At 42.5% G+C, this 27956-nt stretch overlaps 1 protein-coding gene across 1 annotated transcript; it reads right to left on the bottom strand.

Annotated features, from left to right (window-relative positions):
- Window positions 1-5319: 5319 nt before the first annotated feature.
- LOC142587851 (uncharacterized) lies at window positions 5320-27681 on the bottom strand. Its single transcript, XM_075699154.1, has 5 exons — window positions 27484-27681; window positions 23535-23634; window positions 12976-13068; window positions 7836-7940; window positions 5320-5450 (listed from the first exon to the last, which is right to left on the bottom strand). The coding sequence occupies exons 1-5, from the start codon at window positions 27508-27510 to the stop codon at window positions 5443-5445; spliced, it is 333 nt and encodes a 110-aa protein (XP_075555269.1). The 5' UTR covers window positions 27511-27681; the 3' UTR covers window positions 5320-5442.
- Between the last annotated feature and the right edge of the window lie 275 nt (window positions 27682-27956).

Here is a 27956-nt window from a genome sequence, read left to right as displayed (position 1 = left end):
CTTCTCCAAGTCACTGAGCATGCATTGCAGTTGGTCACCTGAGTTATTAAGCAACGAAATTTCATCAGCGAATCGCAAGTTACTAAGGTATTCTCCATTAACTCTTATCCCCAATTCTTCCCAATCCAGGTCTCTGAATACCTCCTGTAAACATGCTGTGGATAGCATTGGAGATATCGTATCTCCTTGCCTGGCGCCTTTCTGTATTGTGATTTTGTTGCTTTCTTTAGGGAGGACTACGGTGGCTGTGGATCCACTATAGATATCTTTCAGTATTTTTACATACGGCTCGTCTACACCATGATTCCGCAATGCTTCCATGACTGCTGAGGTTTTGACTGAATCAAACGCTTTGTCGTAATCAATGAAAGCTATATGTAAAGGTTGGTTATATTTCGCACATTTTTCTATCACCTTATTGATAGTGTGGATATGGGTTATTGTTGAGTAGCCTTCAAGGAATCCTGCCTGGTCCTTTGTTTGACGGAAGTGTAAGGTGTTCCTGATTTTATTTGCAATTACCGTAGTAAATACTTTGTAGGCAATGGACAGCAAGCTGATCGGTCTATAATTTTTCAAGTCTTTGGCGTCCCCTTTCTTATGGATTAGGATTATTTTAGCGTTTTTCCAAGATTCTGGTATGCTTGAAGTCATGAGGCATAGCGTATACAGGGTGGCCAGTTTCTCTAGAACAATCTGCCCACCATCCTTCAACAAATCTGCTGTTACCTGATCCTCCCCAGCTGCCTTCCCCCTTTGCATAGCTCCCAAGGCTTTCTTTACTTCTTCCGGTGTTACCTGTGGGATTTCGAATTATTCTAGACTATTATCTTATCCTTTATCTTCGTGGGTGCCACTGGTGCTGTATAAATCTCTATAGTACTCGTCAGCCACTTGCACTATGTCATCCATACTAGTAATGATATTGCCGGCTTTGTCTCTTACCGCATACATCTGATTCTTACCAATTCCTAGTTTCTTCTTCACTGCTTTTAGGCTTCCTCCGTTCCTGGGAGCACGTTCAATTCTATCCATCTTATACTTTACTATGTCAGCTGTCTAACGCTTCTTGATTAACTTTGAAAGTTCTGCCAGTTCTATTCTAGCTGTAGGGTTAGAGCCTTTCATACATTGGCGTCTCTTGATGAGATCTTTCGTCTCCTGCGATAGCTTACTGGTATCCTGTCTAACGGAGTTGCCACCGACTTCTATTGCACACTCCTTAATGATGCCCACAAGATTGTCGTTCATTGCTTCAACACTAAAGTCCTCTTCCTGAGTTAAAGCCGAATACCTGTTCTGTAGCTTGATCTGGAATTCCTCTAGTTTCCCTCTTACCGCTAACTCATTGATCGGCTTCTTTTGTTCGAGTATCTTCCGTTCCCTCCTCAGGTCTGGGATCATTCGAGTTCTTACCATCCTATGGTCTCTGCAGCGCACCTTACTGAGCACGTCCACATCTTGTATAATGCCAGGGTTAGCGCAGAGTATGACGTCTATTTCATTTCTAGTCTCGCCGTTCGGGCTCCTCCACGTCGACTTTCGGCTATCCCGCTTGCGGAAGAAGGTATTCATTATCCGCATATTATTCTGTTCCGCAAACTCTACTAATAACTCTCCCCTGCTATTCCTAGTGCCTATGCCATATTCGCCCACTGCCTTGTCTCCAGACTGCTTCTTGCCTACCTTCGCATTGAAGTCGCCCATCAGTATAGTGAATTCTGTTTGGCTTTACCCAATGCCGATTCCACGTCTACATAGAAGCTTTCGACTTTCTGGTCAGCATGACTGGATGTAGGGGCGTAGACCTGTACAACCTTCATTTTGTACCTCTTATTAAGTTTCACAAGACCCGCCACCATCTCGTTAATGCTATAGAATTCCTGCTTGTTACCACCTATATTCTTATTAATCAGGAATCCGACACCTAGTTCTCGTCTCGACGCTAAGACCTGGTAGCACAGGACGTGCCCGCTTTTAAGTACTCTATATGCTTCTTTTGGCTTCCTAATTTCACTGAGCCCTATTATATCCCATTTGCTGCCCTCTAATTCCTCCACTAGCACTGCTAGACTCGCCTCACTAGATAACGTTCTTGCGTTAAACGTTGCTAGGTTCATATTCCAGTGGCGGGCTGTCCGGAACCAGGGATTCTTAGCACCCTCTGCTGCGTCGCAGGTCTGACCGCCGCCATGGTCAGTTGCTTCGCTGCTGCTGGGGACTGAGGGCCAGGGTTTGATTGTTTATTCATATAGTAGGTTGCGGCCAAGTACTGCACCAGGGTAGCCAATCCTGCTCTGGTGAGGGTGTGCGTTACCGGTTCTGGTCACCGGGATCAGGCCACACTCCATGCCTGTTTCTGCAATTTTATCAACACGCGGATATTTTTTTAATCCGGTGGAAAATTGCGCGGCACCGGGATTCGAACCACGGAACTCTTGCACGCGAGGCGGGTGTTCTACCACTACGCCACCGCTGCAATTATAACCAGCGATTAATAACAATATGTAGGAATAATATATAACATTATATATTAATAATATATAGCAATATGTATTATTAATACAGAATATATAATAATAAATATAAATATTATACAATATATAATACTAATATAACAGCGAAATTAATGCTATTTTCCTTGTCTCCGTCACATTGATTGCTGGCTACATGGGATGTAGTGGTGGAGTCAGAACTGTTTCTGTAGCGAGTAGTAGTAGCTCCCGCGGCAGAAAGAAAGTCTAAGGATCCAGTGGGAGAAAGATTTTCTTTAGTAGGGCCAGGGTTAAGTTCTATGTCCCCATTTAGGAAAAGGTAGATATCGCAATACAGTGGATCAAACTGATTGATTTAATGTGAAGCACTATTTTCATTGGCAAAAGGAAAGCCTGACATCTACACTAGATACAAGTTCAACATTCATAGCATCGCTACAAAACATTTCAAAAGCCTAGCTGTGATAGTTTTAATATATGTAACTTAGAGTAAATATGGAAAATTGATAAGCGTCAAGGAAGTTTGCATGCCTAACTTGCTTAGAAAATTTTTCAAGAACGCTCCCCATAAAGCAAAGTTATTCTCCACAGATCTAGCTTGCACCCGCTTCTTCAGTAGAGCTCCATCAGTAGGGTACTACAAACAAAAACCCTGTCCATGAAATTTGAAGCTAATAAAATTCTCGCCACTTGTTTATTTCATAAATGAAAGCACCAATGCAAGCGCCACGAACCTGAAGAGAGCTTTATTCTTGGATTCTTTGCAGGACCACCACTGGTTTCTTCCGGCTATCGCGGGCTGGCGAAAGAGTACGTAAATGGAGCGGCTGGTGGATATACCTAAAACCTCTGGTGTAAGTACCTAACCAAAATTACATTAGCGCAAGAATTTGCGAATTTGCGAATTTGCTGCCACACGTTGTTTTCTGTTTGCATTTTTCTGCGTGATTTGATTCTTTATAGACTGTGCAATGTCGTGTTATTTGCACCCCATACCATATCAGTAAGAACACTGGAGAATTACCTATATATGCTTGAAATACAATAGTGACTAGATTACACCTCGCACGTTTATGGTTTGCACGAGCATATTACTTTTTATTTTAGATTCTTGTTCTCTCACCTACTCTGTATTGTGTGACTGCTTCACGATGGACACAAGTTTTTATGAAAGAATATCTTCTTGCATAAACGCCTCTACACTGTCGGTGATGAGGTGGGGTACTAGTGCAGGACCGGGGATCGCCTCTACCCATGATAACAACCGACGGGTACCCCTGCGACACTGGGTTTCGATCAGAGTACCTAACGCATGCTCAAGCATTTCACCACCGTTGCAGTAAGGCCAAAGGCATTACAGGGTCCAGAACCCGACAGCGTCATTCCTGGAAGTGGCACCCCGTCGGGTGCTTTTGGCCATCTGGTGTTCTTTCCTGCATGGCCGGTATGCAGCCAGTGCATTGATGCTTTATTTAAGAATGGTAGAATCACTTCGAGTAATTGCAGTCAATCTTTACGTCACGCTCAGTAAAGGCCAATTCGACAACCTTCTGCTCGGTTGCTCTACGATTGGAGTATTGATCTACGGTGCCACATCCGCCACCATGTTATCATGTCCACCATAGTATTGTTGCGAGGCAGCGCGTAATATATGCTGTAAAAGAAGTAAAACATGTTCTTACATTGCGCCAAAATTGCTGATGCCCAAACAATTTAGTTTGAAAAGCCACTGCAGCATAATTATATCTCCTGTACTTGATTCTTGTTTTTGTGGCGCGGTGCTACTTTTGAATGAGAAGATGCAAAATATGCGAAAGTTTTTGGTTGTGTGAGTTAGAGATCCCGTATACTTGCATAAACCTGGGACCAAATTCAGAACATTCATCCTTTGTAGCGTTTCGCCATTTCCATGCTCCTTCGCTAATCAAGTGTCCAGCTTCATGATTGGCTGAAATTTTCTACAATGAACTATTTCACTTCATTTTCTTACTTTAATGGCCCCCAGGATTGGGGGTATTGCATAAGGGGTGGGTAGCAGGTAAAATAAATTAAATACACAAGGAAAAGACCTTTAATTACATGTTTGCCCACTGGTAAATATGTTAATTATACAGTTTCAAAACGTGGATTGGCAGGTGATTTCGGCGAAGTCCTGTGGAAGGCCGTTTCGGTGCGAGGCAGAGCTTGGAAACAATGATGGAGCAAAAGTGGTAGTGTGCGCTTGTGGCCGTGAAACTTTACGATGCGAATGCGGATCAATGCGATGCAATAAATGAAAATTCAAATGCAATGCAATGAAGATGCAAATGCAAATCAATGCGTAGTGAATCGCGTGCAGTAGGACTGATGTAGGGTGGATTATGAAGTGAACTGTAAAATAACCTATGGAATAAGTACATACTAGCGATACTACGCGGACAAGCTAAGCCAGCCAACGTAAGAACTTTATTTTGGTACGGGCCTTGTTTGCCAGATTCTAATGCAGGTTCTTATGTGCATGGTACGGTAATGTTTCTACAGTGCCATATGCCTATGCAATTTTCTAAGCAAATGTCGAAAAGAAATTATCTAAGTGCTAAATAATGGCGTTCTTGATTTTGCCATCAGTAAGGATGATGGCTATCGTTCACCCTCCCTCTTTGACACAGATGATGGAATGTGTGACAAAAGCTAACAAGTTTTTTGCGATGTCGTATGACACTGCCTACCTGAACTGTGATTATTTGGGTTTTCTGTCAGCATAGATTGACAAAAGATGCATTAAACTAGAACAATTACACTTCATAGTTAGATTGTTAATAAACCAACAAACATACACGCTGGAGGCATTTCACAAAAAAAACTTTTACTTTATTTTCCTAAAATAATGCCTCTAGTCTTGCATTCCATGTATAAACGCCAACAAGGCCAAACGCACAAAGATGTTCCTTACTGCTGGCAGTCCCAACTATGCTCCTGCAAAGTGATTGATAATGGTAACACATGTCATATCAGAGACACTAGCAAAATGCTCACTACAAGTGCTAGTGCTATATATATATATATATATATATATATATATATATATATATATATAATGAACGTAAGACGTTCCACTAACTTGCAGTTACGTCAACAGTGGTGATTAGTAGTAGCACCACGGTCCTTCTGTGGAGATAACATGGTATCTGAGGGTTTCCTTGTTGCCGTACATGTGGGAACACTCTATATGCACTCCTTATAAATTCATATGCCCAAAAATTTCATAAAAACGAAGTTAGCGCAGAAATTTGACAAGTACCTGAGAATAAAAACATGCTGTTCATGACGAACATTTCCTCATTCATTGGCTGGAGTGCCAACATACCAGCATCTGCAAGCACTAGTTCTCGTCTTTGATGGGCACGGCCAAACAACATGATGACAATCCACTGCAGACGCTAGGAAAACGTTGTATCTGAAGACTGTAAGGCCGCCGTGCTCAGGGGCATGTGATACGTATACTTTGTGATTTAACAATTATTCCAAGAAGCAGACTAAGGAACATTGGGATTCCAAAAGTGTCACGTTTCTGAGAAAGCAAGCAGATGGCAGAAATACCTTTGCGCAGTGCAGAAAAAGTATGAGCTTTTGACAAGGGTAGACAATTACCCGTTTATTCACACAATTCCAAGAAAAGGTTTGCCCGAAGTAAGCGTCTGAGCAACAATAAAGAAACTTTTTTGACGAAAGATTTCTCGCCTGCATGCGGAGATATTTACGTCAACTTAAACCAAACGAATCACTGCAAGTCTTGCTGCATCTAACACTTATCTAGCTATTCCTGCGATAGTTCTCATTAGGTGCGAATAGTGCAATTTCTTTGTTCCATTTATTTACAGGAAATCGTGTCTGTGGCAAATGTCCCAGTGTACTAAAATAACCTACAACCAACAAAATTTTCTGAATTTTCCTTTGTTCGTATGCCCTTACCTGTCATGCGGAATCGGTCAAAGCAAAGATAGGCGGTTTCCATAGAATGTGTGATGAGGATTACAAACTACAAACTGCTTAAGCAGGAAGACCGCGTTACTAAGCACTGAAACCATTATTAACATCACGTGGAGTTCACTGAGAAATCAAGAAAGTGGATTTATGTTTCCACAGTCGCAGTCGATGCAAGTGTAATGCCTTCTTTCAAAGATTTGAGAACAGTTACATGGGTAAACCCATCAATGTGAGCTTCAAATAAATCAGGACAATAACTTTTATGTTGTTTCTAAGCTTGAATTCATGTGGACCTTAAGAGATGCTTCTAGTGAAGACGAAAACTGCCAGGAAGCAGGGAAAACGTCTAGTGTTCATAGTTCTCTGCGATGTATACACAAAATTGATGCCGTCAAACCAGCTCTTTACAAATAGATATTTAGGGCCGGGACGGGTCCCTAATTCTGTTTTGTATTTTGTCATTTCTTTCTTTTTATTCCTTTCTCTGCATAGATGCCATGTTTTGTTCCATTTGGAATGTTCCTAATACAACTCCCCCTGTCATCAAACTGGCATACCCTCCTCCGATAAGTAGTTGCAGCTCATGACCAATCCTTTCTTTCTTAATACTACGATAGCCTTAAAAAAATTTACGGTCCAATCAAGCTGATCATTGTTGTAAAAAAACGTAAAAGCTATAACTAACAACCATGTCAAACATAATTAGGTAATAAAAACGTTGTTCCTCTTGTAAAAACAACGTGAAGAAAAAAATACGAAAAAAGCTGAAGCAGCACCGTCACGGTTATCCCTATGCCATAAGCCTGTATTGTACAACCTTGCAGGGCATAGCGTGGCAGAACTTGGGAACACCAAGTTATAGTTAAAAATGACGTGAAGTTAACAGCGTCATCGTCGTTGTGTACACGTATGCCGAAGCACATCGAACATGCCATTCGTAAAACTTTTGTATTCGCAATCCTGCGCGCAATGCATGAGCAGGTTAGCAAGTGAAGTACCAGTACGAAGATTACTGATGAATAGAAATTTTGTGGACAGTTGATGCTATTGAGCACTCCGTTTTATCTTGCTTTAAATAATGTCTTGTGAGATGTACTTCACATGCACCTGCAACTGTAATGCTTTTAAGACCTTGCAGTTTTTGGCAATTTTTGTAAATCTATCTGTCTAACATATTTATTGTGAGCTTCTCGCTTTATTAAGAAGATGTTGCCAAATTTGGCGAGTAACGTTTCTCGATTTTGGCCGGAATTCGCTACAATATTCCGCTTATATGAGTCAGAGCATCGTACCATATGCGTAGTGATCATTTTATTACTTCATTATGTACTCTAAAACGTATCGATTCCTACAGTTCATACAAAACATACTCACCACATCGGCATATGCAAACGCCGTCTTTAATGTCACACGAGATCCTCTGCCACCATGAACAGAAACCCCACTTCCAGGGCGTCGAGCAGCCGTCGCTTTTCCTTACTAAATGAAACAAAGCCACGGTTCAAGATAAGCATCAGAAAACAAATATCGACCAAATATGTTCAAGTTTCACCCTGACCAAATGGGCTACCAGTACCCACAGCTTATACAGCGCGTATCTTTGAGGCGCAGTCTTGCACCTTCGCGCATTCATTGTGATAAGGAGCCCAATTTCTCTGCAGTTCTTTTATGCGAACGTACACAGAGAAAACAGAGAAATGGATTTGAGTAGAAGCGCTCGTAGCTGCTATTTCGTGCTCATAAAATCAGATATATAACAAAGTTGTATCACTGTTACCAATGTTTAGGAAACTTCAGCCTGGCTGCACCGCCTGCGTGACGACTTCTGTGCAGGTCATGATCCGTTGCACTTGGAAATAACTTGGAATATCACAAATAGATGTGAGTAACCCCTCTAAGTTATTGTGTGGGAAAGTTTTACCAACACGTTACCAAAATAATCATCTAGTGGTAACCGTTTTTATAATTGCTCAACACTAAGAAGGCTAATAGAGCATGCGGCTTGTGCGATGGGACGTTGTCAGATTGAGTTAATACAATTTCGCATTTTTAAAAATAGTGTCTGTAATTTGGCCGCAGCTACTCTCAGTGTTAAATTTACAGCAATTATATTTATCATAGTGCGCATAACGACCAGGTACACAAATACCACCTGATTTGACAACTCATGAATGGTAGAAATCCTTTGGTGACATCACATCTTTGTGTCCCACATCGGCTTGGTGCTAAAATAACGTTGTTGGTTGGTTGTGAGGCGCATCGTGGTGAAAGACAGAAGTATAGAGCCCCACACTGCGAAATATAATGTTTGTGAGCGTTCACCATGTGGACCTTGATTTACTGGCGGGGAGTCGATAGATGCCCTCACGTGAACGGTGGGGACGAGGGTGGCATGTACGGACGGGTCATGGTCAGACGAGGCTAGGACAGCATGGTACGCCTGGCATAGTCTGGCCTCGGATGACCAACAGGATGCACATGGCTGCAACCGTTCGCGGTCCGAATGCAGCAGACCATGGCCTGTAGAGAAATCGAAATGCAGGTAGCGTAGCCAGGCAGGAGTTGGTGTTCGGGATCAAAACCCCATGAGTTCTTGCGGCATGGTGCTGCCGGCTACCGTGCTCCTTCATGAGCTTCCTCTGACTAGTATAGGGTAGGATAGGATATCCTTCTTGTGGCATTCTCTTCATCTTCTTCATTCTTCGCTTGTTATTTAGCTGTTGGCCAAATGTATTATTTCGTCATTTATGGTCGTCTTCTAATTTACTTCCGTTCGCCAGATATGCCAGCATCATTGCCTGCTTGTCTTCTTCGTCGCCGTTGCGTCATTTCGCCAATGCCCCGCATAGTATTATAAAGACAGTGTACCATGATACCGTTAACAAAATAACAAAAGCGCTCTCCCCTTTTTTTAAAGTATTTTTTTTCAGACAAGAATAACTGGGCCAAATGTGTGCGAGAAAGGAAACGAATTTTTTTCAGCTGTGAGCGATAAGTGAACCTACTCACTTAACTGTAGACTGAGACAGAAATTGTTGCACAAGTACATTAAGTCAGTCACCAGAAGTAAGCAAACAAGATTCAATTATCGGATCTTACCGTCTTCCAGTTGATGAACAAGAAAGATCTTCGTATCGCTTGAGGAAAATAATATCAAATAGTTTTTTTTGTGTATAACCAGTGCAACAAATAATCTTTGTCACTCTCAGTCATGGCCTGCCATGGTTTAGAGAACGCAGGTGTGTTCGGATACTGCCGAAAGAATAAATTGGATACAGTACTACTGGGAAAAAATGTTATCCAATGTGAGCCTTCGCAGTAAATAACAAACAATAGCTTCGAGGTCAAAATTAAAGGCCACCAAAAAACAAGAAGGTAGTGTACATAACTGCACTTCTGAATGCAACTTGTAACATAACACCCTTATTTTGGCAATTTATGTCCTGGATAAAGCACGATTTCCCGCATGCAGTGACAGCCACCGTGAGAAACGTCGCTGGTTTTAGTATAGTAGCTGCATGGATTTATAATACCAAAAACGACATGGCTACCTTCTAAAGAGAATGGAAAACTGGACGAGTTGATGCTGATTCCTGCTACCTTCTGTATCTACCGAATGATGCGCATGTGTCACGTGCTTATGAGCCGTGTAATCTTTGAGCGCCGCTAAATATTCATCGCTTCTAAGCAATTTTTTTCTACCTTGCGACATTAGCAACCTATCGCAAGTTAAATTATTCTCGTATCGTGGCTAAGGGAGTGTTTAAAGTTCATTTCCTGTTTACGTAGTTTCTCTTTGCGGCATTCTTGTTGTTGTTGCTGTAGCCTGCGATGCGTGTGGCTCCTACCCACGATGAGGGATTGGCCAAGAAATGGGTGGATTATTCGAAATTATTATGGAGCATAAATTTCCTAATAACTATTGAAATAGCATTGAATAGCGCATAATTACCTGTTAAATAAAATCAGGAAGGTAATATTGAATGGGTAATAATTAGGTTAAAAGTAAAAACAAAAATAAAGGAATTTAGCAGGGTATTCGTTTAGATAACGTAAGGAATGTTCGGACAGCGAAGCATGCATCCGTGTGGCTGAATCCCAAAGTGGACGCTTCGAACGAAAGAATTGCAGGCTCTCTATCTTTTGCAAAGCTGGCCTGCAACCTAATTTGTCGACTCTCCTCTAGAGGAACAGTCCCGTTACATTTGCTTACAATTCCTCTCATCACACCACCGCTGAGTTTTCACGCTCTTATCTTCTGCTTGGCGGCGACGCAACGTTACCGTTTGAGATTATCATTCTCGCTGAAGTCCATTTGCCCACTGAGTATGACCGCAATGCCATTTCCAGAGCTGACGAGGCATTTCAGGGGCACCGCTATCACTCTCATCCTCGGGACATTACCTATACCCCGGGTATCCCTGTTGTTCTATGGACACCGACTCGACGTCTCGGACTCACTGAAAAGGTAAAGTCACTTTACCCCGGACCTTACCGTGTCCTAAAAAGTGTAACAGACCTCCCTTACCAGATTGAACAGCTCGAGTGTTCTTGTCCCACCGTTTGACCGCCTACAGGCATTCATGTATAACCCGCCTTAAACTTTACCGCTCGGCCGCAACATAACAAGCACAGCGACTCTGCATGAGCAGCCAGGGACCATGTCACGGCAATATTCATCTAAAGGAACGTTAATGAAGAAGACGGTTGTACCTCGCGCACCATGTCCACCATATGGTTAAGCGCTAGATTGCCTTTTAAACATATTGTATGTACGTTTTCTTTTTCTGTCTGCCGCTACGTAACAATATATTCCACAATTTCTTTTTCTTGCATTTCCCATTGTTATAAAAATTTTATTACATCACTAATGAACGAAGCTAATTAAAATGAACGCCGCAAATATGCATATTTTCTTAGCGGCAACGAAACTTCGGCTAATGATAACAAATCGAAAGTGGCCTGTGCTTCTATTCAGGATATCAGCAGCCGAGTGACTAATTCACCCGTAGCCTCGCAAGCTGAGGCCACCATACACTGGCACGTGAATTCCTATATTCTATATCGAAAGGAAGAATTGATGAAGTATGAAAGCTCCTGCAAATCGACTGTTGCATACACATCTTCCTCGGCTTCAATAAGGACGCGTTTCCTAAGGCTGGCTAGAAAATGCGCTTTGTTGTTGCATTTTTGTCATGAAAAGTCGCGTTTAGAAGCGCAGAGAGGTGTACGGCTGGCAAATCTGCTCTTCCTAGATATTACGTACGATGCTTTCCATCAGGCCACAATAGAAGGTACTTGAGATGAGAAAAATAATAACAAGATATGTATTCTTCTGGCATGATCCTGCATACAATATACCTTTACGCAATCAACACTTACTTCCGGTTAGGAACTTAATGCCCATGCTTACATACAAAAATCGAAATTCGGCGATGTGCCCCCTTAATATGTACGCCTATCTCATCTATCGCAAAGCCGAAGGAAGCAGCGTGAGTCAATTTACGCAAAATAAAGCAGCCATTAGTCGTTTACTCTGGTGAGCTTGCAGTGATACAGTATTGATAAAAACGCACCAAAGACGAAGACGAAAGGAACACAGACGACGGGACTGGCACTTTAGCGCGCTTTTATAAAAGCTGACAAGATGAAACCAACGTATTAATGCAAAAGTACACTCTCGCACGAAAAAAAAAACTGTATATCTCTCATAGAATGTGCCTTCCGTGATCAGGGGAAAATTTTTCTACTCCAAGGCAAAGTATTTTGCTGTAGTGCATATGTCTTCTGACATGCTTTGCGGCATAGATATTGTAGAGGTGATTGAAATAATGAAAAGGGAGCCGAGAATAAAAAATAAACATTTTCGTTGCTATAAGTAAGTAATTATCAGCATAAAATTTCGTTAGAGTTATCATCTCTATGACGGAAGCGTCACCACTGTCCCCCACAAAATTCTTTTTCTTCCTGATCGAATTTCATGTCAGTGACTCAGGCATCACTTAAAGAAATTGCACTGGCGGCATTGTGTCTTTCAATAAGCAGCAAGTGTCTTTTGTGCGTGGTTATATCAAGCGCCGAGAGAAAACAACGTTTTCAGGTTTTTACGCAATGCAAACATATTTATTTGTTTTATCCTCTACATACGGCATGATCATTTTAGGCGGCTTGAATGGTGACGGTGGCATCTAGATTTAGGTTGGTTGCGAAAAATCTCCGCACAGTCGGACAGTCACGCGCTGGTTGTACCCCAAGGCACGGTTATAGTATATGTCTCATGTATGGATTACACCGGTTCCTAAGCGTTGCTTCCTACTTCAGTAAAGTTTAGCGAGAAACAAAATGCGAAATAAAGGACCAGTTTCGCCGAAAATCTCACATGGAAGAACGTGAAGCATAAATTTGTGTCACATATGAAAAGAGCACCGTTCTCTCCAATATGGTACCGCCGCTCTCACGAAAAGCAAAATGAATTTTTCACGTACTTTCAACATAACATAGACGAAGTACTTACTGCAAGCGCACTGGCAGTTTCCTTCACGCTTCAAACATGTCACCCTCTGTGTGCTATTGCAATTCGTCAACTTCACTGGACAATCAGCAGCAGCTGAAACAGGAAAAAACAACAATGCAGCGGTTTCCAGTTATAGCAATGTGGCTAGGTGCTGTATCTTCCAAAGTTAGCTCCAAAGCAAAGCAATTATTGCTTTGCTTTGTAGCTAACAAATACGAATGAGTGTACACGTTATCGCATTAACGATTACAGGGAGAAAAAAAGCAAGAAAATTCAGATAACTTTGGTTCGTTGACATTTGCGACCTCAGAGAAAATTGTGGCCCATTTTTATTTTGGCTAGATAATGAAGCATGGCAATATTGCCTTTTCAGTCCTGCTCTCCCGGGCGATTGCTGGCCATCGACGAACTTGAGAAGTGTTGTGAATTTATCATGGTGTCTGCAGTTTTTCAATTAGAAATTTTGTGGAATTCCTATTTACATCAACATATTTTCTCATTCCGTAATGTGGAAGTTCATTTAACATTGTTCGAATGTTTATTGCATTATTGCATTAGTCATTACGGAATCAGGGTGTAGATGAGCCATATGTAAACATACTGGAAGATATCTATAGCGGCTCCAGAGCCACCGTAGTCCTCCACAAAGAAAGCAACAAAATCCCTATAAAGAAAGGCGTCAGACAGGGAGATACGATCCCTCCGATGCTATTCACAGCATGTTTACAGGAGGTATTCAGAGGCCTGGAGTGGGAAGAATTGGGGATAAAAGTTGATGGAGAATACCTTAGCAACTTGCGATTCGCTGATGATATTGCCTTGCTTAGTAACTCAGGGGACCAATTGCAATGCATGCTCACTGACCTGGAGAGGCAAAGCAGAAGAGTGGGTCTAAAAATTAATATGCAGAAAACTAAAGTAATGCTTAACAGTCTCGGGAGAGAACAGCAATTTACAATAGGCAGCGAGGCACTGGAAGTCGTAAGGGAATACGTCTACTTAGGGCAGGTAGTGACGGCGGATCCGGGTCATGAGACGGAAATAATCAGAAGAATAAGAATGGGCTGGAGTGCGTTTGGCAGGCATTCCCAAATCATGAACAGCAGGTTGCCATTATCCCTCAAGAGAAAAGTGTATAATAGCTGTGTCTTATCAGTACTCACCTACGGGGCAGAAACCTGGAGGCTTACGAAAAAGGTTCTACTCAAATTGAGGACGACACAACGAGCTATGGAAAGAAGAATGATAGGTGTAACGTTAAGGGATAAGAAAAGAGCAGATTGGGTGAGGGAACAAACGCGAGTTAATGACATCTTAGTTGAAATCAAGAAAAAGAAATGGGCATGGGCAGGACATGTAATGAGGAGGGAAGATAACCGATGGTCATTAAGGGTTACGGACTGGATGCCAAGGGAAGGGAAGCGTAGCAGGGGACGGCAGAAAGTTAGGCGGGCGGATGAGATTAAGAAGTTTGCAGGGACGGCATGGCCACAACTAGTACATGACCGGGGTTGTTGGAGAAGTATGGGAGAGGCCTTTGCCCTGCAGTGGGCGTAACCAGGCTGATGATGATGATGATGATGATTATGATGATGATGATGATGATGATGAATGTTTATTGACAAATGTAGGTGCTAAACGTCATCATTGTCTGCTATAGGTCGCAAAAATATCGTAATGTAAGCACCTGGAGAATATACGCGCTCAACAGGCATGTCCTTTTTTTTCGCTTGAAGGTTAAATGAAGGTTAAATGAAGGTTAAAACAGAGCGAAAAAAACGAGGACAAGCGGAAGGAACTTCAAGTATGAACTTCAAGTATGAACCAACTAGCCCTCAAGAACGTCCTACTAAAGTCATCGAACATTTATTTCTCGTCAATTTGCTTTGATAATGTAGCGGCACGTTTGTACACACGAGGACGAAGTGAAGGAGCGATGAAAGACAAAGAAGACGAGGAGTTTGTTTTTCTCTTGGTTGCCTCGCGCCTTCCAGCGATTTAGCTATGAACATTCTAACTAAACATCTCATGCCTTGTAACATTTCTAATGAACCATTATAGTGAACCAGCGACAAAAAAGAAAGAGAAACGCAGTCGTGAGCGCTTCGTTGTCCTTGTGCTTCTTTCTTCGTCCCCGTCTGCTTGTGCAAGGCTTCAGAATGAATCAGTTCAAACTAGGCCAGCTCGAATTGATGCTTCATCGATGAAAACAAAGCTCAATAAGGCCCGTTGACAAAAATTAACAGCTACAACCGCTTTAGCAGTAACAAGAACAATATTACACATTAGTGGAAAGATTTATGATGATGAGTGGAGAAATATATATTTCTACAACTTAGTGGAGTATTCAGGCGCACTAACGATTCGTAACCTTTCTCTTACTTTATCTAAGACACAATCAGGTCAGAGTATATATCCGCATGCTAATCGCTATGCGTATCAAGATGAAACGTCAGAGAATGATGTCTCAACAGGGAGAACAAAGTTTGGAGCAGGGGGTGCATGTTGAAAGTACAAGTACATGGTGGTAGCATGAAAAACGTCCAATAGTCAAACACTGAAAGGGCGAAATGAAATGCAAGAAACCGAGAGAGAGGTGACATCAGCAAATTTAAAGACTACCGTCTGTAGTGGCATGCTCCAGTTTTATTTGTTAAATACGTGGGTTCTTGGCACGACGCGCGTGAGCTATACGAGTGTTCTGATGGGAGCGACTTGGGCCGCATTTCTGTTATTAATTTCGTGTCACCGTGCTGTATCTAAGTCGATAACAGCAAGCTGCAGCTGATGGCGCAAAAACATTTCCACCGATGCCTCTAGCCGTCACGGAAAAAAACTGCTTCAAGAGGGGCTCGTTGAAAGCGGCTGCCCATTCGCCAATCAGCATACATATGGCGTTGCACTTGTGTTGGGCGACAGTCGCCCAACTCGTCATTGATAAGGAGCAGCCGCACTCACTGGGTCTCGGAAGCCAATGTGCACTGTACAATCACGCACTTCAAGGCGTCGTATTGGTTGGTAGTGTTGTCGCGTGGCAATCGCGTGCAGCTGGACATGGTCTGAATTGAAGAGCACCGCATGAGACTAGCCCTAAGTGGCTGCGTCTAGCCTTCATTCTCGGTCACCATTATAGTTATAGCTTGGCGGTTGTAGTATATCGTGGTAATGGAGGTTCCCCCTTCGTACCAAATACACAGCAGTAAAGTAGTCAACGGGCGTGTCTCGAACTTCTGTAGTAACTCGGAGGGTACCTATGAGCGTAAATGGCTGAACTGTTGCGCTGAGGCGCAATTTTGCGAACGATGAAGGACCCTTCAGCCAGTATGCATCAGAGGTGAGCGTTTTGTATATAGAAAAGAAGCAAGTGCGCAGTGTAAGCTCTGCGAGTTACCGTTTGGGACGTTGAGGCTCGGAGCGCGTGGTGAACAATGCGGTCATCATTGTAGAGAAGATGTCGCTGCTCACAAGGCGTTATGTAAGAGCGGATTTACTAGCTATGCCCACGCACCATTCTCTTCATCGATTTCAAGGGGGGTTCGGTAGCGCGATTAAAAGACGGGACAAAAGAAGACACATAGGAACACACACAGCGCTAACTCCCAACAATGTTTATTGTCGAAAATCAGGTCGTACTTATACACTCAGCCAACATGAGTCACATCCACGTGAACAAATTAACAATCTGAGCGATACATTTTGTGATATGTTAAGCCATGCGCAAAAATTTCAGTTCTTTTTCCGGGAGAGCCAGTGATGGTTTGCTGTTACATAAATTCCCTAGGGCATCAATCTGCTCGGCTTCTATTATAAGTCTAGTGAGTTCGCATTTATTTCTACCGGTAATGATTGTTGATTCGAAGAGAGGGGAGCACTTATGTTCCTTACAATGAAGGGAGAGAAACTCATCTGATACAAGTTTGTCGAGTTTATTTTTGTGTTCGCGCAGTCTATCATTAATGCATCTTCCCGACTGTCCGACGTAATACTTCCCACACGATAAGGGTATACGATATATAATTGATGTCTTACATTTAATCGCGCTACCGTACTCCCCTTGAACATGCATTACCAACAAGCCCACATTGCAACCCTCGTGATCTTCATCGTCGCCACAACAGCACCATCCCATAACCTTTCTCTTTACACAACAATAAGCCCAAAACGGCTTTCTCATTTCCCTGCTGAAATTGCAGCAGGCGATCTTTCATGTACGCCTGAATCAAAGTACGAGATTGTTTTGGATTGTGCCAACATCAAAATACTGCCGCCGCGGTCTGGATCAAACCTAGCATCTCAAGATCAGTAGTGCGACCCCGTAGCTACTGGGCATCCACCGCTGCCTTTGGACGTAAAAGAATCATTCCCAGCGCAGTTCAAGAACATAAAAATTCCCAATTACAACAGAAATAACGACATCAAATTAACATCAGTAACTCATGCTGTGTCCCACTGAAGAATAGGAATAACGTTTGCCCCAACAGTACAATTATACTGCGCGTAAGCAATATAATATAATTTCATGGTTTTAAAGAAAACATGACCACACGTACCGACAAGACGATGAACGCGACACCTTTATTATCATGTCTTCCTTCAAATTCGTTGCTTTTACCTGCGGCGAAGTGTAAAGACACCGCTTGGAGTCGATGTATTTACTGGGAAGTGCCCAAGAAATAATATTGGGGTTTTAAGGGCCAAAACCTCGATATTATTATGACGCACACCGTTTTTGGGGACTCCGGAAATTTGGACCACGGGGTGGGAACCGCCCAGAAATGCCCTCTTCCACCAAAGCGCGTCCATAGCGTCATGGAACAATCAAGCCAGATGACCCCCATGTCGGATTAGATGCTTTCAAAAAAATATAGCATCGTCTCGATGCTGTGTAAGAAGGGTAGAAGTTTAAAAATACAAATCAAAATAAACAACGGTGGAACGATGGGTGTTACCAACCGAAATAACTTTGGTGTCAAGCAGAATATGTCAGTCGCTACCAGAAAGAACAAAGAAGAAAACAAAAAAAGGAGGCGCAATTGAGTTACAGAACGAAAGGAAAGTGACCGAATGGTGGGGTTCATAGCACGAGAGATATGGTTTCAGTCTAACATCAAGAACTGCAGAATGGGGACCATGACACAACCGCCTTAACGTAAATTCTGGAAGGACCTTGTAGGTAACTTTGGTGACGCGTCTTACAGCCATGTGAGGACCGAAGTAGGGATGTAAAATTTTTTTTCGAACGGCCGCCTAGTCGGATGGATGTCTAGGCCCACATTTCATAGCCAGGATCGAACATGTGCGCTCGGTGCCAAATATTGTAACAGCGGGCCGTCTGTAGTTTGGCGACAACGAATGAGATACAACGCGAGTTGGCAGATCTCCTGAGTGCGCTGGGTGAACATCATGGCATCGGTATGAAAGATTCCGAGGCTGTCCAAAATCTGTCATAGTAGTTGTACTAGACATTATATGTATCTTACACCGCATGATTCTATACAGCAGCTCGCATGAGAGTCACAAAAAGTACCGTGTCCCAAGCACAGAAAGGGAACGCGTTGATGTGCTTTAATTATAGTATTACACCCACACGCCCCTTTTATGCAATGGCTGTGGATTTGTTCGTATCAGTGAAGGTGCTACTGAAAAAAAGTGCCCCGGTATTTAAAATAAATACCTTGCTCCATTTGGCATGTTGTGCAGAGAGAGCTTGATTGATGCAGTATCAATGTGATTTCTTCTAGAACTAAAAACAGCGTATTTCGTTTTTTTCCAGATTGTAATGCTGATTTCATTTAAATAAATCAGTTGCTTACCTTTGTAAACTCAGACATTATGCTGACTTGCAGTGGTCACAGACTATCTCCTGTTAGTGTTATGGCCGTATCGTCCGTAAGCTATGCTGTTTTAGAGCATAAAAGAGTTTTGGGGAGATCATTTATGTACAGTGAAAAAATTAAAGGGACCCTTCAGGTAGCCGACACGCTATGGTGCTGTATGCGGATTCGTTATTGGTAATCCCCACTTTTTGTTTCCGCGAGGACAAGTAGCTCCAGAAAAACTGAACTGTCCCTGAAGCCATAACTTTCGAGGTTATGAAACAATATATTGTGAGAAACTGTGTCAAATGCCTTCTTTATATCTAGCAACACTGCTAGTGCTATCGTGCTCTTGTTAAGTGCGCTGTTTATAGCTTGCTAGAGGGTCATAACAGCTGTTGCTGTAGACCTAGCACGCCAATGACGTCTTGCACGCAGACGTATTGTACGCCAGCTATTTAGCGAGCTGCGCCATTAATGCACTGGACACATGCTTCTTTTCAATTAACTTCCAATGAACAGCGCCATTTGCAGGGGGCAGTCACTTAGTCAAGATACTTGCTGTAGTAACTTTCTGTGACTGCTCCTTTGACAGAAAGATAAATCAGTGAATTGAACAAAACATTTCGCCATTTTGTGACACTGCGTATGTGCCCCTGGGTGGGCAGCAAGCTAGAGAACAATTCTCCGCGTTCGCAGATGACTCCTGCCTTTTCTTTTTTTGACGCTGCACATAGGCAGATACCTACTGGGTCATGCCCAGCGAAACAAGTTGGCATCAAAAAGGTCCATTGAGGACCAGTGTAGGCGGATTTGCACACAGTCAGTGCTCCAAATCGGTCTCAAAGATCTCCTTTCAAGAGCGGTACATACCAAGTCCGGCATTCACTGTCGTCCATGTCGGCAAGCAAGAGGTCCATCGAAGAGTGGCATATATGTACACATTGCCACTTATTCAGTCACTAAAGCGTGTCCGGCGGTCAGTTTTCCTCAACACAGCAGCACGGTGCTCTAACCATTCCATCATAGAATCGACAATGACCCAGTTGGGTGTAAAAATGATTAGACAGACAGACAGACAGACAGACAGACAGACAGACAGACAGACAGACAGACAGACAGACAGACAGACAGACAGACAGACAGACAGACAGACAGACAGACAGACCGATAGACAGATAGACAGACAGACAGATAGATAGATAGATAGATAGATAGATAGATAGATAGATAGATAGATAGATAGATAGATAGATAGATAGATAGATAGATAGATAGATAGATAAATTGATAGATAGATAGATAGCCTTCAAAATGTCTGTGAGGGCTCTAAGAACGTTGTCGCATTAATAACAGCAGACTAGAGAGCAAGAGGCATGCACTAATATACCAAAACATACGAATTACGGCGAACCAAAGCAATATGCTGGGGTCACCACTGTGAGCAAATGTGCAGCGATACGATATTCGTTCGTACAATCTAGGAAATTGACCTGGAATGTGAGTAACTGCAGAACATCGTGTGATTCGAAGTGTCCAGCCCCATGCTGCCATTGATGTCAGCCGGGTTATGTGAGATGCGTTTGGTCCGCGTAGTCCATGATGTATATGATAGGCGTTGTTGCCAGGTGAAGGTGCCTGGATCAGCCAAGGCCAAATTTGCGATGAAAAGTGATATGGTACGCTTGTGGGCCGGGGATGCAGAGTGTGGTTGCGGATGGAAGGCTGGGTTCGGTTTCAGGTGGTTGGGCCAGAGAGGTGAAGGCGTCTGCAAGTAGTCTTGATATCAGTGCCTGAAGTGCAAGCAGTTATGTGAACAACTTGCGCTTTGCAGTGTCGAGACTCAAGCAGCCCGAAATGCCAGCCGAGTTATATGGGGTGCGTACGGTCCTTGGTACCGAGGACGCGGAAAATCCGTTTTGATGCCAGGCGAAGGCGACTGGGTCATTCATGGTGGTATTTTTGGCGCCGATGGTATGGTAAGCTTGTGCGCCGGAAATCCAGAGCATGGTTGCGGGCTATCTGGGTACACCTACAGGTGGTGGGTCCAGCCCTAATACCAGGTATAGCTGATGTGATCCGGAATATGAACATTTTCCTCTTTGCAGTGCCGAACCCAAAGCATTCTACATATACTCTTGCGCTTTTTACTCTTAGGCGTGGTCGGGTATGAGGTGGTTAAAAGGAGCTGTGCAATTAGAGCACCACAACAAATGAAGCTCTTACTTTCAGCCGTGCTAAGAGAACTTCAAGGTATCTATGTTTGCCCATCTGCTAGTAAAAACCGACGCCTTAGCCGGTATGCTACCGCGTTGGGCAGGGAACTTCTTATTGACTATAATTTGTATGTTTACATGTCATGAATTTCGCTTGTTCTGAAGTGCACAATTTCTAATTATATGTCTTGCTTTGAAAATAGCCCTATAATCAGATATAGTTGTAAATATTGAGGAAGCTTGGGTCGGCCAGCTGGTGGGTAGGACAATGGAATTGTTTAATAGCAGTCGATACATTCAAATTATATCAAATGAGCGAATGTAGCATTTACAAATAACATTTTGGAATTCGCAAAGATTGCGTGCTGCAAATTGACTGCTGTGAGCCTTAATAAATTGAGAGCGTGCGAAGAAAGCTTGCTGATAAGCGTTTAAATACAATGGCTGCTCATCGCTTTGGTAATCATCAGGGTATATTTTCCGAAGCAGGTCTGAGTAAAACAATTTAAATGGTGCGCTTCTTGAATTGGCGGGCTAGGGGTGTACTAATATTATAGACTAGATTGAAGGGAAGAATTACTTTTTTTTTCGTTTCCTCAGAAACACGAAATATTAGGTTGAGACTGAGTACGTTTAGTAAAAAAGAGATTAGGCTTGGTGTACATTGTCCAGTGCATGTAGCACCACTCATTATTAGTCTTCCGGACAACTGGGAAGCTTGTATACAATCAACAGCAGCACAATGCGTTGGCGGACGAGTTGGTGCGAATCCATGAATACGTTGTTTAGCGCAAAACGACAGGCACAAGGACAAGGCGCTACTCTCAACTGACATTATTTCGATTCTGTCGCATGAGTGCGCTCTTGGGATCGGATGTTGGTGGCTCTACCGCATGGTGCTCACTGCGCATGTTCCTCTGGTTTCAGCGTTCTATAAAGGAGTGATGCAATAAAATGATATCAGTTGAGAGTAGCGCCTTGTCCTGGGGGGGGGGGGGGGTCGTCTTTCTCGTGGCTGTCGTTTTGCGCTAAAGAAAGTATTCATGGAATCAACAGCAGCTTTTCGTATTTTAGTGCACAATAAGACTTGCATTCTTAATTCAAGTTCGGCGCTTGAAAATAAGCGCTGACGTTGCTGTGTTCACTGAAGGAGACAAGTATAACACGGTGGCACGGCACGTCGTTTTAAAAGAACGCAAAGATATTGATACTAACAAAATATCAACTGGAACGAATTCACATATAAGCCTGAATAAAGTGGGCCACTTATTCAATGGCTGCAAATAATTGACTTTCAGGGTGTTCACTCAATAACTGATACATCACCGGAACAATTACGACTATCCTTGAGCAAAATCATCCGCAGCTGTATTCACACCAATTGTCTTCTCTCCCCCGAGACTCCCATATCTACATTGCTGTATACATCCGCGAAAGAAACCAATTTTGACTGAAATAGTAAGTTATCGAACCGAATACGAATTAAAGAGGTGCGTCTATCCCGATCGCGTTTTCCCGTAGAAATAGTTGGACATCCCTTGTTGCAGGTATTTATTTGCATTATTTAGAATACCAGACTGTAGAGAGGCCGAATCCGCGGTCAAATGAGCTCACGCTGAAATATTTAAGTTTATTCGACACAATCATAAATTCCTTAGGCAAATTTATTTCTTCTGTCTTCAATCGTTTGTTTGTGTTAAATTACACAGCGAGAATTGATTTTGTTCTTCGCCATTATCGTGCAGTTTGATCTATGCTGCTTCATATTTTTTTTTCCGTTTATTCCAACTGATTATGCATTCCACCTTCAGGTAGAGCAGTAAAGACAATATCAAAAATTTGTTTGGAACCTTGGCGTTGAGCTCTATAATAGGCGTTTTGTTGTATTCACGTGCATACCTTTGCTTATAGAGAGGCTTCGTACATGTTAGCTCATTAGTGGAGCATAGATGAGTGATCTAGTTATATAGTTATAGGCACTCCAAAAACTCGCTTTAGAATGGAAATGTTCATTGACTTGCTACTATGAATATGCGTTGTAGCGCTATTATGTCACAGTTATTTCCGTTTCATTGAAATAACTTAGTACACCTTTAGGCAGCCTCGCTCAGAAGACAGCAGTATTAACAGTGAAAGCATTCCTCTATATTCTCCCATAAGTCACATATTGAAATGTATATGGTCTGATAAACGATTTTGCGCACACTAGCTAGTGACTAAGATTTGCACTAGGCAGGTTGATAGCAACGGTAACTCTAATTTATAATGGCACACCGATTGCTACGAAATCTGGCCGAAAAGTGAGGCTACTCATTGAAGAGAAAAATTGCCGACTGACATCTAGATTTGGTACGATCATATTGTGATAATTTCGTGCTTTCGGAGGGAACAGATGTGCTTCTAAAATCTTTACCATGTCCTAGTAAGCACTTGGATGTCCGCAGACTGCCTACTGAGATAGCACCTATACTGCTGAGTTGAAGGAGCAAGGATTTGTTTTCTTCTTAAAAATGTGGAACATACTTACATGCTGTCTGGAGGAGCTGCACCATGAGAAATACTGTACTCAGAAGAATGCACGTCTTTATAATATAGGTTGCAGGTGAGCTGAAAGTTCCTTGTTGAGTCTGCAAGAAGGTAGTAATAAGATGAAAGTTGTAAGTCAAAATGCAACTCGACTAGGATGACATTTTAATAAAAACTTCTTTCTTGCAAAATAAGTGCCAAATAGCCTACTAAAGAACCATTCCTATATTTTACGAGTCAACGTCGCCATTTGAGTATCAGGTCTGCGGTAGTCGGGGACTCCGAAAAAATTTCTACTACATCAAGTTCTTTAACAAGCATCTAATACACGGTTCATGAAGTTCAGGCATTCTACGTACACTCATCAAAAAGCGACCATAAAAATCGTAATATAAGAACTGATAAGTCATGTCGACAACACGTGTGGTGTCTTAGTAGCATTCTTTGATAAATAAAGCTATGGTAGCAAGCACGCTCTACATGCGTATCTAGCGTGGTGCTCATCTCCTGAAATAATTAGAGCGCAGCTCTTATGCGCCCTTTCCAGCGTTGAGTGCAGGAGTGCTTCGATGGCGTAACTGAGCGAACGAGCGCAGCGAAAGATTCAAGAGCGAACGCGGAGCGCAGCGGGGGATGAAATACGGGGAGAGCGAAGAGAGCGCGAAGAGCAGGGTGCACTGGAACCATGAGGAAGTAAGTGGAGGAAGCCACCTGGAAGCACCGCCAGATGGCGTTCACGACTACGCATCCGCTGTCGTGAACTGTAAGAGGCGATTGGACTGTAAGAGGTAATTGGAGGATTGGTGGAATAAAAGTAGGGAAACGATAAAAAATGGCAACGTACAAAAGCACAGTTTGCAATAGGGGATCAGAAAATTTGGTTGTGGGAGTTCAGAGTGTTTTTTTTTTATTGTCAAACCTAGGTAGGACATTAGGCACTATAATAGCAAGAGCTTGGAGGCGCAACCCACCGTCCCGTTCCAAAGGGGACGCTCATAACATCCATCCATGCAACCGTGGCAGCGGCGGCAGCGGACGCGCGGGAAAATAAATAAAAACAGAATACTCGCCTTCGCGCATAGCGTTTGCCGCAAGCGTTTCTCGGTAAAGATTATGGCGACATCATCTTGGAGTTTCCGGGAAGCAGCAATTGTATGGCCGGCCTGTATTTAACGCCACGGGTCGTGGCTGTCGTTGCGATGATCGGTGCGAAATGAAACATCGCGAAATGAAAACACGTATTCAGTTGCGCTGAACTTTGCATTACTCCGTAATGCAACCGTCGGTGAGTTTTTTGTTAGTGCATTAGAAAGAATTAGAAAAACGTGGTTGCAAAAAAAAAATCTAAATGTACTTTCACGCATCAAAAGCCTGCCTTCACCCATTTTTTTTTTCTAAATACCATGGCCGAACGTTTGTTTCAGCGCTTGAAACTAAGCACTATGGAGGAGTAGCAGAGATGGCAATGGGCAGAGCATATGTCATGCTGGATCGAAAGGCTAAGCGCTTGAGTGGCTGCAACCCAACACCACCGCCACATAGATGGCAAGTTCAGCGTTTTTGGAGACAGTTGTTTAAAGAAACCTTCGAATGTGTTATGTTGACATGGTGAACTTTTTGTTTGAGCATTTGCTAAATTTGGTACAGGTTGAACAACAAATTGTACCACATACCGCATGCTAGGTTTCTATTTGTCTATTTTTTAAATTCGGAGGAAGGAAAATATAATTTAAATATATATATATATATATATATATATATATATATATATATATATATATATATATATATATATATATATATATATATACATATACATATATGTCTGCACATGTCAGTCTGTTTATCTACCGATCTGCCGGGCGATCTAGTTATATACCAGTCGTCTGACTGACCGAGAGACCAAAGTTGTCTGCAAGCTTGAATCACTTTGTGATTGAGGAAATGGTGTATGGTGTAGCTCATCAACAGCATCAACTATACCTTCCTCTCAAGATGACGCAATCAGATGCACTGTGCGATTGGACAATGCGTAATCAATCCAGACACTTCGCCCAGTCCGCTAGCCGTGTCATCTTTGTATGTCGTTTAATTTGAACTTAAAGTTATGCCACGTGGTTACAACAGAATGAGGAAGAACTAACGTTGATAGATCGAAGAATCTGGTATGCCGACGGCTTGATGAAATAGGAATGACGTTGCTCAAGTACTCTCAATCGTATAACGACAACGGCAATATGACGACATGACGACGATGTTATCCCATTGAATGTGTGACAATGATGGTGTCACGGCAGCGGCATGACAAAATTGGATGACGAACTAATAATCACGACCGTAGAAGGACTGCAACGACTTCGCAATGACGTCGACGCAACGAATGCATGAAGTCGGCGGCATTATAACGACGTAATGGTGATGAAGGTATGACACTAGTACGAGGGCAATGAAATGAAGACGAATGTATCATATGTATGAAGTTTATGGTGCAAAGAGGACTGTATCAGGAAGTCTGTATTACGACGATGCGTTATGACGATGGCGTGATAAGTGTCGGATGACGAAGCTCGGAGTAGTGCGGATGGAGCGACTATGGGGTCACGGTACCAAGGCTCGAAAACGAGGATATGACTACAGTAATATCGAGGGACTGGGCTGAGTATGATGGAGCGAACATGGACATCACCATCATGAGTACACACTAGTGTCCAAAGCTGTTAGACACGTTGGACAACTGGGTTGGAGTAAGATAGATAGATAGATAGATAGATAGATAGATAGATAGATAGATAGATAGATAGATAGATAGATAGATAGATAGATAGATAGATAGATAGATAGATAGATAGATAGATAGATAGATAGATAGATAGATAGATAGATAGATAGATAGATAGATAGATAGATAGATAGATAGATAGATAGATAGATAGATAGATAGATAGATAGATAGATAGATAGATAGATAGATAGATAGATAGATTCACCTTTAAGAGTGGACCGCGATTGCGTTCAAATATCCCTGAGTGGTGCTCACGCTTGCCAGGAGCTGCCCTTTATGTAACAGTAATGTATACCGGGAAGCGCTGACGGCCAAGGCTATGCACGAAGGCAAGCTTTCTGTTAGATATGGAGTCTCTCGAGTGAGCTGATCCCGGATGTCATGCATAGCCGCACGAATTAAAAACATCATTTAAGGTTTCTGTTATGGTTTCGCACTTTTAATATGTACATCTCAGAACATTAAACATCAAGGGCATGCGCTGTCTTTGTTTTGTTTCTTGACACTTGTTTCTGGGATGTAAATCGCATAACTCCGAGGAATATTCTTGTCGAAAATGTAAAGCAAGGTATAACCAACTTTAGTGATTGAATGATGTGGCAATGTAACCCTCATGTACCACATCTCACATAGCAATGCTCGGCGTGTACATACACCTGAATATGTACTGAAGTTCTCGCTCACGGACAACTCTGCCGACGCCGGCACCTGATATTCAGTGACATGGGGCCCCTAATGATATCGCATTAGAAAATAAAGGGTCTTCCTACGGCAGGTGAAAGCCCTACGATAATCGCAAGGCTCCTTTAATTGGAACACACATGGGCTCACAGCCCGGCGATAGTAGCCTTAGCACATTAGTCAATTTAGTTTGAATGACAATTCTCACTTGAAACCTAAATCATGGAAAAAACGGTATAATTACAAATCTTCTTTTTTTAACCCGGAAACGCATAAGCCCGGATATAGGTGCCGCTAGCCACGCTAAACTTGTACTGTTAAAATGTAGCGCCACGTTTGTCATTATATTTTCTCGCACTTTTGTAGTTGTTCATACTTCCCAAGATCTTTAGCAAAAGTACATAATTAAAAAATAAAAGAAAGTTTCAGTTATACACAGGCTACAGCAGGTTCATCCTGAACTCCAAGATGATCGTAATAGTCTCACCTGTATATCTTGTTGTGCGGAAGTCATTCTACTTACGATATTCCTGCTATACACAACCCAACTATTCCAGATGCCGTCTTCTTTGATAAACGTCAACCTACTTGAAAAGTCAGTGCTATGCAGAACTGGCTGTAGGCCTCCACTAAGCCAAAACCTGCGCTCTTCTACATAGTGTCTGTTGTGTTAGAAATAAGTTATGCCCTTAGGAAAACCTTAAATAGGTTGCCTATGAAACGAAAATGGAAATGCTCATCGCTCATTGTTGTTCCGCTCAGTCAGCTTTTTGGAACAACATGAACGAACAGAAGGTATTGTGACAGAAAAATTTTGAGCCAGGTTTACAAGCCTCGCTACAATCAAAGGAGAATACTAAGAAAGTTGCTTTCGGTGCACAGTATGTATCTAAAAAGAAATGTCACTCCCTCATTGTTCTTCACCTCGTTGCTCATTCTCCTAGTTCAAGAACAGTGATA

The sequence above is a fragment of the Dermacentor variabilis genome, chromosome 7, assembly GCF_050947875.1.
Source record: "Dermacentor variabilis isolate Ectoservices chromosome 7, ASM5094787v1, whole genome shotgun sequence".
In the NCBI taxonomy this organism is placed as follows: Eukaryota; Metazoa; Arthropoda; class Arachnida; order Ixodida; family Ixodidae; genus Dermacentor; species Dermacentor variabilis.
This window is presented reverse-complemented; position numbering and strand designations above follow the sequence as displayed.